Below are 16,497 nucleotides of genomic sequence, written 5' to 3'. Positions count from 1 at the left end.
GATATACTGGAGCACAAAGATCTCTAACAATGAAGGATTACGTCCTTGACAGAGCAGCAGCATAACCTTTTAGTTTTGCCGTACAAGGCGTGTGTGAGACTTTAGGATTGACACAGAGAGAGTTTGAACACTTCTGGAAATAGAACTACACGGCAGAAATGCCGGATGAACCACAGCATAAAAACAAATCATTCCAGTTTCCACTCAATCAAGGTAGATATTACTGTAAATCAGCATAATACAAATTGTGTTTTTACAATGTATGGATTCAGTAATAAACAAAAACGTATTATAGTTGAAAAACCTTTGATTACTGTGTCAAATATTGATATTTGGTAACAATGAAATTAGTGGGGATTGTTTAATTACAAAGCCTCAAATCAGATACATATTTTTTCTATCACGTACCACCACTAATTGTTATATGCTAACAATATATTAGTTTTTTAACTAAAACTAACCGGTGTTGGAGGAGCATATTAGAGTTATTCTGCAGAAACTGCTCTTGGGTCACAATATCTGTCACTGTCAAGAAAATGGATAGGAGAGACTTCAGCTTCCTAAATGTCATTGGTAAGTGGAATAGTGCTGAAATGTAGTATGTTATTTAACTGGACTTTAAAGCTGTTAGGTTTTCAAGGCATTGCTTTCATTAACTTCAGTGAAACATAGGGACTTGGTATTGATTCTTCAAAGACTTGGATTGTTATAGGATACAAAAAAATCGTCATCAGAACACCCTTAATTGAAACCATTAAAAAACAAAGTAACAATGGCTCTGTTAATAAAAGTGCATAAAATGTTTTTTATTGGAATTCAAGGACTTTATACTTAATGCAAGACATAGCAAGTGTTACGTCTTAATAAAAACGATATAGCATGATTTGAAAATAGCAGGCATGACCTAAAATCCTGAAGTCCAACTAGTAAGTACACAGAAATCATAATAAATATAAAAGTATGAAACTTAAAGGTATCCTGAAAGCAGGAACAATTCTGGCTAGATGTTTACCAACACGGTGGCCATCTGTAAGATAGATTTGAGTACGTTTTTATCACTCCAGAGGTTTTTTGATTCTTTAAGCTGTAAAAGCCCTGGAGCTATCATTAAGAATCATTCTTACCCTAGTGGCGCCCTCTGCTGGATGGCAGCTTCCTGTTGTTGCAGTCGGCCCACTGGCTAACTGCTCCTTTAGCCGCTCCACTTCCCTTTGAGCCATTTCTGCTCTCTGTGTACAGAAATAGTATCAGTGTTTTTACACGCCTGCCACATCAATTGGCTAATGACAGGATCAAGGCGAGCGTGCATACATAAATCAAAGGAGGCGCCCCTGCTTGGAAATTTAGAGCCGACTGAAAACATGAGCACGGGGCCAGAGCAGACGAGTGCAGCCATGGGTTTATTCTGCTGAGGGGGCTGTTTAGTCAGCCCACTTTATTCCCCAAACTGTTTACCTGCTCTGTCACACCCGGCCTGCTAATTAATGATTCATTTTGAGAACATTTATCTGGGAGCTGCTGGCAGAGAGCAGCAGAGTGAGAGAGAGCAAGAGAGTGGAGAAAAGAAAGAAGTATCACTGGGATGTAAGCAATCAAGGGAATGAGATAACCAAGAACCCTAGTGTTCAGCTGTGTGGCATCAATCGCATTTGCAGGTCTCCCGTTCTCTGCAGAGCACTGCCATGGTGTGCCCACCAACAGGCGCTCCAGTTTACACTCACTAATCACACACTCAGGGAAGGGGAGGAAGAGTGGAGGGGGAGGATGGGGACAGAGTGTGTCTAATTAAAGCCAGGGCTTGATTACAGGAGTGATTATCTTAACGAAGAAGCTTCTCAATCAGAGAAATGTACACAGAGAGACTGTACTCGCCTGGTTCGCTTTCTCTAGATTCGCCATGATGGCATTGACTTCAGCTTTCCTGGAACACATACAAACACACCAGACACAGAACAAGTGGATTAAAGGAACATATTTCCACTGAACAGAAAGCATTCACAGAACCAATATTGTTTTTTTTTTGTTTTTTTACATTTTAAAAAACATTTTAAAACCCTTCAAGGAGCAAATCCAATGCTTGACAATAGTTGTTCATGGCTCAGGAGATGTAAAAATCTCAGAGCAAATCACATTTCTAGCGTCCTCATGCATTATTTAGAAAAACAGAAGAGTTTTGCACCAAAAACCTTGAACATTGAGTGAAGAATTCACTTAAGACTAAGAGAAATTAAATGCAAAAAGAACAACAACGCACTATCAACCTTTCTAGCACATTGATTAGCACTCAGGTACCGGTTTACTCATACAGTTGATATTAATTATTTAAATATTGTAATTATTCATGAAAGTGGGATTCTGTGTAGAAATGCCACTTTACATCTATACTGTTATACTGTAAATACATTTGCAGATATATGCAGTTTGGTCTCTTTACTAGTGTTTCAGTACCTTGAGCCTAGCACCACTCTCAACGCTGATCTTTCAAAGGATCTAAATTGAAGGTTTATGTACACTTTCAACTTAACTGCCAAATAATGATTGATCACAAAAGTTGCAACATTTTAGTTTATGTTGATTATGCTGTACAACTACAACCTACTACACCTGATTCCCCAGTTTTCTTCAACAAGCCTTCTTTTTTACACTGTTCAAAATACTTTATTTAATTTTAGACTTGTGCTAAATGCCAGCTAGTATTTACTGTAGTTTTCAAATCTGCAACGAAAGCCTAATAGCAGACCATAAATGACGGCTTATTTTAGTGTTTAGCCAGTCTAGCATTGTCAGTATTTATGATTTTTTTTAATGATCTGTCATTTCTTGCACTTCAGTAAGACTAGTTGCTCCTACTTTTATGACTGCGCTGGGTAAAGGAGATGCAACATACATGCATTCTTACAATGCCTACATGTATTTGATACAGTTTACAAGCCAGTAACGAGGTTCATCCTAAACAGTCTTCTCAAGATTAAACACCAGTTTATTTTTGTCTTCTAAGATTTTCTTTGTCTGTTTCCAGCTTAGCTCAATCAATCAGTCAAGCTGTATTTATAGGGTACTTTTCATACATTAAGGCATAACACAAACCTCTTTAAAACACAGGAAAGATCTTGTTTTCAATGCCAACCCCTTTATTCTCTTAACCATCTCTAAAGCTTGTGCTGCATAAAGAGTAAGGGTGCTAAAATACACAAAATCCTTTTGTTTGACATTAAGTGTGCTTTAAAACGTTGTGCATAACTTGGAGAGCGTAACCTAAGTAAAGCGGTAAATGCTTCAGTTTGTGTTTCAGCTACCCTCTGCTTCAGTCTCTACCACACATGGCTGTGCGGGTGAGACCGGAGCCTTAGCTGAGCAGGTCACATCACAGAAATAGACCTGCAGCAACGAATACAGTCTCTCTCTGTCATCGTTCTTTTATTGGGAATGTTACGGTAAAGGGCGGACAACCTCCCTGATTTATTAAGGGAATAAAGCTTCAGGATTTTCTGGTAGAAATCCGAATATATGACTCCATAACCCATGTTAAGCTGTCCAGGACCTGAGGCAGCAAAGCAGCTCCAGATCATCACGCTACCAACACCATGTTTGATTCAAGCTATGATGTTCTTGTTTGGAAATTCTGTGTTAGATTTATATCACATGTAACAGAACTCACACCTTCGAAAAGGTCTTGTCTGGTCAGTTCAAATTAAACTTATTACCAAGGGTTTTAGGGAAATTCAATATGTTTTTTTAGCAAATGTGAAATGGGCCTTTGAGTTGTTTTTGGTCATCAGTGCTTTGGCCTTGGAACTCACACATTGAAGCCATTTTCCCAGTCTCTACTTTATGGTTGAATCATCATCATTGACCTTAACTGAAGCAAACGAGGCCTGCAGTGCTTTAGATTAGTGGTTCTCAGCCCTGGTCCTCAGGACCCACTGTCCTACATGTCTTAAGTATTTCCCTGTGCCATACACCTGACTTAGATGAATTGGGGATTAACAGGCTTCTGAAGCATTTGATTACATGCTGAGGAAGTGCTACAATCACTTGAATAAGGTGTGCTGAAATTGAGACACATCTAAAATATGACATAAAGTTGGCCCCAAGGACCTTGATTGAGAACCAGCACTTTAGATAATGTTCTTGATTCTTTTATGACCTCCTGGGCGAGTCATTAATGCACTCTTGGAGTGACGACCTATCTTAGGAAACTTCACCGCTGTTCCGTGTTTTCTCTATTTGTAGACATCTTGGTCCTCACTGTTGTTCTCTGGAGTCCTAAAGCTATTTAAAGACTAATAGATATTGGTGACTTTGTTTCTCATCTGAGATATTTTAGCCTGCTTCATGTTGTCAGACAGGTTCTGCTGAAATGATTTCTTGAATTTATATGGCTGACAGTGAAACTACATTTTGTTATCAAAAACCTGTTAAGATATTTTTACTGCACTGTATTCATCTTTTCTGTGTTAATACTCATCCAAATGTGTACTACAGGTCCTTCTCAAAATATTAGCATATTGTGTTCATTATTTTCCATAATGTCATGATGAAAATTTAACATTCATATATTTTAGATTCATTGCACACTAACTGAAATATTTTAGGTCTTTTATTGTCTTAATACGGATGATTTTGGCATACAGCTCATGAAAACCCAAAATTCCTATCTCACAAAATTAGCATATCATTAAAAGGGTCTCTAAACGAGCTATGAACCTAATCATCTGAATCAACGAGTTAACTCTAAACACCTGCAAAAGATTCCTGAGGCCTTTAAAACTCCCAGCCTGGTTCATCACTCAAAACCCCAATCATGGGTAAGACTGTCGACCTGACTGCTGTCCAGAAGGCCACTATTGACACCCTCAAGCAAGAGGGTAAGACACAGAAAGACATTTCTGAACGAATAGGCTGTTCCCAGAGTGCTGTATCAAGGCACCTCAGTGGGAAGTCTGTGGGAAGGAAAAAGTGTGGCAGAAAACGCTGCACAACGAGAAGAGGTGACCGGACCCTGAGGAAGATTGTGGAGAAGGGCCGATTCCAGACCTTGGGGGACCTGCGGAAGCAGTGGACCGAGTCTGGAGTAGAAACATCCAGAACCACCGTGCACAGGCGGTGTGCAGGAAATGGGCTACAGGTGCCGCATTCCCCAGGTCAAGCCACTTTTGAACCAGAAACAGCGTCAGAAGCGCCTGACCTGGGCTACAGAGAAGCAGCACTGGACTGTTGCTCAGTGGTCCAAAGTACTTTTTTCGGATGAAAGCAAATTCTGCATGTCATTCGGAAATCAAGGTGCCAGAGTCTGGAGGAAGACTGGGGAGAAGGAAATGCCAAAATGCCTGAAGTCCAGTGTCAAATACCCACAGTCAGTGATGGTCTGGGGTGCCGTGTCAGCTGCTGGTGTTGGTCCACTGTGTTTTATCAAGGGCAGGGTCAATGCAGCTAGCTATCAGGAGCTTTTGGAGCACTTCATGCTTCCATCTGCTGAAAAGCTTTATGGAGATGAAGATTTCATTTTTCAGCACGACCTGGCACCTGCTCACAGTGCAAAAACCACTGGTAAAGGGTTTACTGACCATGGTATCACTGTGCTCAATTGGCTTGCCAACTCTCCTGACCTGAACCCCATAGAGAATCTGTGGGATATTGTGAAGAGAACTTTGAGAGACTCAAGACCCAACACTCTGGATGAGCTAAAGGCCGCTATCGAAGCATCCTGGGCCTCCATAAGACCTCAGCAGTGCCACAGGCTGATTGCCTCAATGCCACGCCGCATTGAAGCAGTCATTTCTGCAAAAGGATTCCCGACCAAGTATTGAGTGCATAACTGTACATGATTATTTGAAGGTTGACGTTTTTGTATTAAAAACACTTTTCTTTTATTGGTCGGATGAAATATGCTAATTTTGTGAGATAGGAATTTTGGGTTTTCATGAGCTGTATGCCAAAATCATCCGTATTAAGACAATAAAAGACCTGAAATATTTCAGTTAGTGTGCAATGAATCTAAAATATATGAATGTTAAATTTTCATCATGACATTATGGAAAATAATGAACTTCATCACATTATGCTAATATTTTGAGAAGGACCTGTATATACATTTTGTATATTTATATTTTACTGTTCAGTGCAAAATATTTTTGTTGATTGCATTGTTAGTGTGATCACTTCAAGCAGAAATCACAACTGAAATAAAAATCAGATTACTTTCACAGCCCTAACAGGTGACACTAAGACACTAACAGGTCTAAAGGAGCTTGTGGTTGACAAAAATATTTTTTATGGAGTGGCAGCTCAGTCACTCAAAGTGAAGCAGAGAAATAGTCCTTTTCATCAACAAAGAGGGAGCTGCCATTAAGAATAATAGATGCCTGCTCTGCGTTAAGAAGCTCTGTGTCATGAAAGGATGAATGAATGGAGCTGTGGGGTCAGGGAAGCTGGTTTCAGCCCATAGGAATGTGATCAGCGAACACCACCACCACCATGTGACACACCACATTACGGAAACGGTCTTTCAAACTCCTTCTCCTCGCCAAGGCGGAGCGTCAAACTGAAAATGTGTCTAGTCCATCTAAACAGATGGCAGTGGCTCTAGAAACATCATTTCAGTTGCATCATGGATTAAGCCTGGGAGAAAATCCATTAGCAGCGGCTGACTGTGCACTGGAGCACAACCCAAACAAAGAACTGTTTACTTTGAATGTCTATTGACATCTTTCATACAAGCTCAGATTCATTTCAGGCGTGCGTTGGATACATTGAGCTCGAAGACGAGGACAAGGTAGAGTGTTTTCTGAAGCAATCTTTAAATGGAGCAATTCTTCTTGAGGGCTGTCAAGGCCCAGCTGCCAGAGAAGGCAAACACAGACCTCTCTCATCGACCTGCATTAGCCGCTGAGTCACTGCCTTTACAATGGCATTCCTCAGCTTTACACTGGACATGACTTTATGCAGGCAAAAAAGACTTGAAATGCTGCATTAAACACCAGTGAGGGGAGGAGGGTTTAATGGCATCGTGATTGCAAGAGGTGGGGGGGTGGGAGGGGCAACAATGTCGGAAGGTTTCAGGACAAATGTCACAACAAGAGAGATTCCTACTTGTTTGCCATCTCCTGGTTGTATTTGCACCGTAGATCCAGCAGCTCTGTCTGTGCAGTATTCAAAGCTGGGAAAGAAACCACAGGATGTGAGATATTAACTCAAAAAACACATGAACTTTGACCTTAAAACTACATGACAGATCGATTTACTAGTCTAATTTGAGGTCATTTTCTGTAAACTGTAACATAAAGAGTCCTGCCACAGTCAAAGAATCTACAGATGAGATTATGCTGTTACCTAGTGAGAAATTCAATCCCCTGCCTTTAAAAATAAAGCCTATTTTAAGTCATTAATGTAAGTAACTCCAGTGGGACAGGGGATTTCAGCAGGGGGCACCAAACTGCAATTCAAAATGAAGTGTCTTTTTAATAAACTGAAATTAAATCCAGCAGCTACAGTACATGCCAGTGTTTAAACTACTTACATGAATGCAGAACTTTGATCTTCTCCTCGGCCTCTGATAGTCTGTCAACCAAACTAACATGAGCGCCCTCCTCCTCCTCCTCCCTACGAGAACAAACTGACAGTTCCTTCACTATATCACGGGCACACATTTAAAGCTACAATAAAGGGCTCGGGGCTGAAAAAGAAAATATGTAAATGCCAACCTCCTCCCACTTAGCGAGGGCATGTGTGGTGGAGTTCACAACAAAGAGAGACACAATAAAAATGAAATCTGTGTGTTTCAGAAGCTCTTGGAGCCACATTTGAAGTGTTATTGACTACAATCCTAAAACACAATTGTGTTCAACTTTCTCCTGCATGTTTTACAAAGTCAGACCTTTCAGTTGTTACAAGGAAACTCATATATATTGCATCTAAGATATTTTGTGTTTTTTTTACAATATCAAATAGCTAAATGAACATCCATGAATGGTGACTGATGTCACCATTTTACAAGTGTTCACACCATTTGCACTTTTCACATGTTGTCATGTTGCACACACAAACGTCAATATATTACTGGAATTTTGCCATTCCTTTTATTTATTAAAATGTTTTGTGACAGACCAACACAAAGTAGCACATAATTGTAAAGTGAAAAGCAAAATGATAAAAAATGAGGATTAAAAAAATTGTTTACAAATGATATTAGAAAAGTGTGGTGTGTGTCTGTATTCAGCCCCCTTTACCCTGATACTGCTAAATAAACTCAGTGCTACCAACTGCATTCAGAAGTAACCTAATTAGTAAATGTAGAACGACTGTGTGTAATTTTAACTCAGTGCAAATGCAGCTGTTGTGTGAAGGCCTCATAGGTGTGTGAGAGAACATTAGCGAGCAAACAGCATCACAAAGACCAAAGAACACAGCAGACAGGTTAGAGAGAAGGTTTTGGAGATGTTAAAGTAGAGAAAACAATATTCCAGGCTTTGAACATCTCACAGAGCTCTGTTCAATCCACCATCTGAAAATGGAAAGAGTATGGGACAACTGTAAGTCTCCCAAAATATGGTAGTCCAGATAAACTGGAGATGGACAGGAAACCAGATAATCATGGATTCTAAAAACTTGTGCTTTATGGCGTGCCAATAAATAGGCTATGGTTAAAAGAAAGCCATCAGGACCCACATTTGCTGTTTGCCACAAGCCATACAGGGAAAACAGCCACCATGCAAAACACTTTATGTAGCGAAAAACTAACACTCCACATCAACCTGAACACACCATCCCCATTGTAAAATATCATGGTGGCAGCATCATAATGGGGGAATGTGTTTCTTTGGCAGGGAAGAGGACACTAGTCAGTTGATGGGAACATAGAGGGAGCTAAATACAAGACAATCCTGGAAAAAAGCCCCAGTAAGAGACTGCAGAAGGCTGAAGAGATTCACCTTGCAGCAGGACAGAACAGAAAAAAGTATATCTGTGTGTTAGAACGCCTTAGTTAAAGTTCATACCTAAATCTAATTGACAAACTGTGGACCGAGCAATTTTGCAAAGAAGGCTGGGTAACTGTCCTCCAGATGTGCAAAGCATGTAGAGAAATACAACAAAAGACTTGTAGCTGCAATTCCAGCAAAGACTGCTTCGAAGTATTGACTCAGGAGGCTGAAAACATCTGCATGCCACACTTTTCCAAATTTTTGTTGAAAAAAACTATTTCAAAACCATTGATGATGTTACTTCCACTTCACAATTATGCACTTTGTGTTATTCTATCACACAAAATCCCAATAAACTACTTAGAAATTAGTAGGTATAAATACACAGTAACAAAAACAGAAGTTTTTTTTTAATCTCACCGTTGGACCTCAGTTTGGTCCTGGTGGTTCTGCTGTGGAGATGCTGGGGCCTCAGGGGCCGGTGTGCTGTTTGGGGTCATCAGGGAAACTGGAGAGGTGGATTCTGAGGCCTCTGATGCAGGTGCAGCTGCTGCTCCGTCCTCTGAGGGCTCTGCAGGAGTATAGAAAGCTTCCATTAGTCTATCAAGTCAGCACTTCCATTTTGAAAAACATACAGTCTTCAAAAGATAATTATTTTTCAAACATTTCCAGATATTTCAGTATAACCTTAGACCTGCAGCCTCTCTTGCAGACATGTTCTGAAGGATCTATCTGATTGTTCCTTCATGGGGATAATTTTGGACTGACCTGTCTTTTCAAGGCACTCCAGGTGTTTCTTCCAGTGCCCGCTGATCTCTCGCACCAGGGCCTCACTGTCCGGGGCCGAACTCTGAAGCTGCTGCAGCCTTTCCTCCAGGGAGTGGGAGGCCTCCAGCGCAGGAACTGGATCTGTAAAAAAAAAAAAAGACAAAAACAAATCACTGCAAAAGAAGTACTGAGACTCACATAGACACACAATGTGCTTTTAAAAAAAAAAAAGCTAAAAAGCTGTTTTACGGCATACGCTTCCTGTAAAGCACATTACAGAGTTTTCTGCTCCACAGTTTCAACTCCAGCAGACTATTCCACAGAGACTTGTTTCCAAAGAGTGACTCTTAGACTTTCCTCAGTCAGTTGCTTTTGAAAATCTCACAGGCTGGACCTAATGACACAAGAGTTACCCACATGAGCTAAAAGATGAAATCTAATGAGCATTTTACCACACTGATGAATGGCAAAGTTGACAAAAAGATTACAAAAAATATGAGACAGAGGCTTAAGTGCCAAATATACACCTAGGTAAAGTGTGGAAAAAGTCTGCTCCTGAAAAGGGGGTTAAAAAAAAAAAAGAGGGATTCTTTAGCACAACAGAAGAGCTGTTTTGCAATGCATGCGCAGCAGCACGGGGCCCATGGGGCCAACTAGGAGGCTGTTTCTCAGCTAACAAGTCTCCTCTGTATCATTTGATCATTTAAATTATTATGCCAGGAATTCTCAAGAGGCAGCTCGGCACTCCACATCACAGGGCTGTTTTTAATCTTCCCCTTCCCTTTCTTCCCCTCCCGAAAAGTTCAACAGCTCAGAGAGAGAGAGCTGCTCCTGTTGTGTACCTGCCTGCCGAACACCAAAGGAGGTGACTTCTAGTGCCAAAGCACAGAGAAGGAAGCTCAGGGGAGCTCCTTGACAAGGGGAGGCTGGCAAGATGTGGAGCCACACGCACAGACAGACGTGCACTAAAACACACAGGCACACCGCAGCCCTTCAAAACTCTAAAAGAGGAGGAAAATCGCTGCTTTGCTGCACAAACTTTTCTGCCACAGCTTTCATCCGCTCATCTTAAGACTTCTGTATGGAACCCAATTGGATCCCTTCTTCAGTACGGGCACCGACTGAAGTGACGTTTTATAAGAAGTTGGAGCCACAGACGTTTAAACTTTGCCAGATGCAACAGAGAGAATCCAAACTCTGAGGCTGGCTGGCTGGCTACGGAGAAAGATTTTCTTTAGAGAGGCAGAAGCTCTGCCGCGTGCAATTTGTTGAAATCCTGGTCATGCATTGCAGCGCACCATATCTGCATTTTCATCAGACAATACATTTGGACAATTTAATTGATGAACCATTTTTTTTCCCAGGACCGTTTACAGTCAAACATTGTCTGCATTCATTGTTACACCAACTGTGAAGCTATTGCATCAGTCACAAGGGACATCACTATTAAGAGCACAGCCCATCTAAGACAAACAGGATGACTTAAAGCACTGCTATATCATCGACACTCTGTCACAGAAATCACTTTATCAGCCTCTTTCCCATATATCCTTTCAACTTTTAATGATCAAAGGACAGAGATTATGTTAAGGGATCTCTCACGTACGAACAAGCCAGGATTATCAATCAGTGGCAGGGGAAGGAAGTAAAGTCAAATTTAAAGTGAAGGGATATAACTTAAGTCTGTATACAAAATTAACCCCCATCAAAGTCAAGCAGTAGGGATTTTCTCCAAGGGCCCGGGATCTATAGTTACTGACGGTGCCCAGGAAGGCTGCTTCTAACTTTGGAAAATGCAGCCACTAATTGATGGAGCTAATAAAATGCACCAGAGCCCCTTCTTTGAAACAGCACCAACAGTAAATCCACAATGCATAACCTGGAGGAGAAATTCTACTCTAACCAGCTCGTGTTCTGGTCCACTGCTAATTATTACAAACACAAGCACAAAAATGAGTAAGAATCCTTCAAATAAATTCATCTTTTTTTGTTGTAGCATAATCTCACATTCAAATTTTTTCTTTAAACTACTGGACTCCAGGCTGGATAAGGACCCATATACATCTAGCTGCTACCTACACTGAAGAGGATGTTAATGAGGGCAAAAGAAAATCCTAAAAGCTGACTTCTTAGGTTCCCCAAATCTCCAAGGAAGCATTAGGCACTCTCTATATGCCAATCAGTTTCTGAAGTTGTGCCAGGAGAAAGCCTTTTTTTGTCCTACCATTACAAAAGTAGAACTGAGTGGCTTGTTCAAATGAGGACAGTTAAGCTCTTCACCAACAAATATGATGAATCTGTAGAAATGCACCTTGTGCTCACTCTAAAGTAAGTTGCAGGATCTGTGATGCTGTGGGCCTGTCCGGTCCAAAGGCCTTGGAAACCTTGTCATTATGGACTCCGAAGTAGCAGCTAAATAAAAATAAAAGCTTTTCACTGGTGATGTTAAAAAAAATTTAATTTCCCATGAAACATTTTAGTAAACTTTCCATTGTGAAATTATGCGACTACAATAAAAGGTGAATTTACTGTAGGTTTTTTTTTTTTACATTATTTATTTATTTTTTTTAAATCAGGAATGCAAACAAATGTGGTTGGTACTATATGGTTACATTTTATCTTAATTAGGAGTGAGGGGATCTTAGATCTCAAGTTACAGTAACAGCAACTGCTTAGAGCCATTTAATCACATAATATGTAATATATCGTTCTCCTTGGCCAAAACAGGTACAGATGAAAGGGAGTCGTGACCAATCTGAATCTAGTTCTTTGCAACATGTACAACTGACCGACTGCTCACTGTTAATCTGCGTGACCTTTCGTAGTGACATCGTCACAAGAATGAGATCTTTGAATGGATTTTTCTAAGAAAGAACTGAATGCAAAGTAGAAAAAATATAAAAGCTACATTTTAAAATGAATGTACCTCTGATCATTTATATTTAGTAAGTTCAGATCAGATCATAAGCTAACTTTGTCACAATATCTTAAATAGTAGATTCATAAGATTTATTTTTTGCTTGTATAATTATATAAATTACACAGAAAATAAGCTAAAAGTCAAAAGTGAACACCATTATAAAAGTAAATAGCCTTTCTGATTATTATGAGTTTTCTCACCATCTCAGTAAGCTGTTTTTCTAGACTGTAGAACAATTATAGAAAAAAATAATCAAAAGAACTTCCAGCAAAAAAACAAAAAACAATCTGAAATAATCTTGGTCAACTAGTCTTTGATTTCCCTTCATGAGCTGGTAATGTTAGGGAATCAGGTTATTTCCCCCCATTGTCTTCCCAGTGTGGATTTTTTCCTTTCCCTTCTGTGTGTTGTCATGTTCACATGTGGTGTGAGGTGGAGCGGTCGGTGTGCCCTTCATGCTGACAAGAAGCCCCTGCTGCCCATCAAACGTGATCAAGCTCCCACTTAGAAGCCCGGTGCCTCCAGCCACACCTCGCCAGTTTGTCAGTTCTTTATCAGTAGTACACTGGCAGCTAGATTTCAATAAAGTCAATTCTAGAATTGTGTCAATTTTGCAAGATCAACTTGTCTGTCATCACAGTAAGATTGCTCCACCCTAGACTTTCCAACTGATTCAAGCATCCTCCACTGCAGTATTTGTCCCAACACACACCAAGACCCTGGCAATCATTCAACTAGAAGTTACTCTTGTTATTAAACTATTGCTAACATTCACTTGTCTGTCTGCCGTTGTCTCTGAGCTTGCACTTGGGTCCAGAATCTCACCCATTATAACAAGTAATACCTGAACCCTCTTATTCATGCAGACAAAGAAATCATTAAATCTCAGTACATTGTCATTTTTCCCCTCCTTTAACTGGATCTTGTAAAGCCAAATTCAGTTGTTTTAGAGTTTCCTATTCTCTGCAATGAGGTGTATCTTCATTTTGGGAACTTTGCCCTTTTGTCTCCCTGTTTATGCATCATTCCAACTATTAAACAACGAAGAAAGGGGATCAAAAAATTTTCTCAGAATAATGCCATCTTTTTCAAACCATTAAAAGAAACAAAATATGCTTGAAGTCTGTACTTTTAAGAATATTCAAATTGGTAGCTATATTAGAATCAGCACAACCTTATTGTCCAGGTTGTCTTCTAAACATAGTTATCCAGGATGCCATTTTATTTCCATAATTTTATAGCTTACTATTTTTACCTTTAATAATAAACGAACTAATCTGAGCTCATGGATGTGTACATTCATCCCAACCCATTCAGACTGGTGGTACTCCATCAGAATGGGAAATGATCCTTTCAGGTTAATGTCAAACACTTTTAAAAGGTCCGATTCTCCAAGGACCCTTCCTATGAGTGGGATCAGCTGTCTCCTCTTTCTTTAAGACATGTGTTTTGACTACACCCACTTTTTGATTTTTGGGGTACAGCTTTCAAAACATTTTTGATATCTTTGCGGTTGCTGTCAATATTTAGGGTCCATTGCCAAAAAAGGGATACATGGTGACAGAAGCAAGAATTAAAACCTTTCTTTGACACAGCCTGCCAGACCCACTGAGAAATTTAATGAAATCTGCCAACACTAGATCATATGAACACCTTACAGACAGCAGTCCTAACATTATTTCTTCCTCTTTTGGGCTGCATCCAATGGCATGAAAAAGACATTCATATTCCTTGCACCTTAACATATTTTGTCATACTACAAAATTCAATGTATTTTATTGGGATTTGATGTCATAGATAAACACAAAGTACAGAAAATAAAATCTAAAAAAGTGTGCCCTACTTTTGTATTCAGCCCCTTTTTTACATAGATCACACTAAATACAATTTGGTTGCCTTAGTTAACATCAGCGAACAAATAGCATCATGAAGACCATGAAACACAGAAGTCAGGTCAGGGATAAAGTTGTGGAGAAGTATAAAACAGAGTTGTGCTAGATAAGAATATGGTAGAGACGTTCCGCAAAACAAATCTGCATCCGTAAAGAGTGAAATGTGGTTCTACATTTGAATATATCCCATACTGTCCAGATTAGTACTTGCAAAAATATATACTGAAGACCATCCATCCTTTTTCTTTCACTTGGTGTTTGCTTATCATAAACCCTAAATAAAATTCAATTCAGTTCAGTTTTATTTTTATAGTGCCAATTCACAACACGTCATCTCAAGGCACTTTATAAAGTTAGTTCAATCAAATCATACAGATTTCAAGTCGTGTCCATACATTGCAACTGTTCCTAACTATCAAACAGTGCAGTCGGATTCAGTTTATCATTCAAATTGGTTAAAACGTTTTTCTATCTAAGGAAACCCAGCAGATTGCATGCAGTCAGTGACTTGCAGCATTCTCTCCTCCCAGATGAGCATGTAGAGACAGTGGACAGTCACTGGGGTTGACTTTGGAGCAATCCCTCATACTGAGCATGCATGTAGCGACAGTGGAGAGGAAAAACTCCCTTTTAACAGGAAGAAACCTCCAGCAGAAGCCCTATACAGGAGTACTTTCTATGGGAAGGAAAAGTGAAACATTAATGGTTATAGCTCCTTTACAGGCTTCATCTAGGAAAGAAAGACAGCTAAGCAGATGGACTCTGAGCCAGTTTTCAAGTCTAGAGTATGAAAGAGATCACATGCAGTTAGTCACAGTAGAAACTCAGCCAGTAGCTATGTCTAGGAGAGACAGGGTTAAACACTGAAAGACAGGGCCAAGTGTATCATCTGTATAAGGTGAGCATTAAGTTGTTGTTCACAGGTAGACACAGAGCCAGGCTAGATGTAGCTTCAAGGAAGGAAAAACAGAGAGAGAACATAGAGTTAAAAGCTGAAATAACAGTAAATAACAGAAAATTAGAGAGTAATATGAGAATGTACTAGAGAGGAGAGTGAAAGTGGTCATTATGTCCTCCAGCAGTCTAAGCCTATAGCAGCATAACTACAGAGATAGCTCAGGATAACCTAAGCCTAACTATAAGCTTTATCAAAAAGGAAAGTTTTAAGCCTAGCCTTAAAAGTAGACAAGGTGTCTGCCTCACTGACAAAAACTGGGAGCTGGTTCCACAGGAGAGGAGCTTGATAACTAAAGGATCTGCCTGTCAATTTAATGCCATCCACATTAATTGATTGACTATGCAGTTTATTTTTCAAAGACTCCGGTCCAAACACGAAAACGTCTGTCTAGTCTGAATTTAGAAGCAGAAAATTTAAAGTCATACAATTTTTAGGTCTTCAAGACATGCCTGTAGTCTATCTAACTATTTGGGGTTTGTGGATAACTAAAGCTGAGTATCATCAGCATAACAGTGAACATTTATCCCATGCTGCCTGATCATTTTACCTATTGGAAGCATATATATAGTAAAGAGAATTGGCCCAAGTACTGAACCCTGTGGTACTCCACAATTAACCCTGGAGTTTAAAGATGATTTATCATTTACATGAACAAACTGGAATCTGTCAGACAGATAAGATTTAAACAAGCCTAGCGCTGTTCCCCTGATCCCTACAGCATATTCCAGCCTTTCTAAGAGAATTTTGTGATCGACTGTATCAAATGCAGCACTGAGATCTAACAGAACCAGAACAGACATAAGTCCATTATCTGAGGCCATAAGAATATCATTAGTGACTTTCAGCAGAGCTGTTTCAGTGCTATGATGAGCTCTGAAACCTGACTGAAACTCTTCAAACAGGTCATTGCTGTATAAATGCTCACACATTTGATTAGCAACTAATTTCTCAAGAATTTTAGATAAAAACAGAAGATTGGACATAGGTCTGTAATTTATTAAATCATCTTGATCAAGCGAAGGTTCCTTAAGCAAATTA

At 39.7% G+C, this 16,497-nt stretch overlaps 1 protein-coding gene across 2 annotated transcripts in view; it reads right to left on the bottom strand.

Moving 5' to 3' along the window:
• The window catches only part of cux2b (cut-like homeobox 2b), a 156,325-nt gene that overhangs the window by 21,386 nt on the left and 118,442 nt on the right, over positions 1-16,497 (bottom strand). For both annotated transcript variants that reach the window (XM_047381835.1, XM_047381836.1), the window contains exons 5-10: positions 9,690-9,830; positions 9,342-9,492; positions 7,520-7,602; positions 7,093-7,159; positions 1,873-1,921; positions 1,125-1,229 (exon numbers count right to left, since the gene is read on the bottom strand). In XM_047381835.1, the coding sequence (XP_047237791.1) occupies positions 1,125-1,229; positions 1,873-1,921; positions 7,093-7,159; positions 7,520-7,602; positions 9,342-9,492; positions 9,690-9,830 (596 nt within the window). The remainder of the gene's footprint in view (positions 1-1,124; positions 1,230-1,872; positions 1,922-7,092; positions 7,160-7,519; positions 7,603-9,341; positions 9,493-9,689; positions 9,831-16,497) is intronic.

Source organism: Girardinichthys multiradiatus, chromosome 12 (genome assembly GCF_021462225.1).
Source record: "Girardinichthys multiradiatus isolate DD_20200921_A chromosome 12, DD_fGirMul_XY1, whole genome shotgun sequence".
Lineage (NCBI taxonomy): Eukaryota > Metazoa > Chordata > Actinopteri > Cyprinodontiformes > Goodeidae > Girardinichthys > Girardinichthys multiradiatus.
Note: the sequence above shows the minus strand (reverse complement) of the source record. Positions and strands in the feature narration are given on the sequence as shown.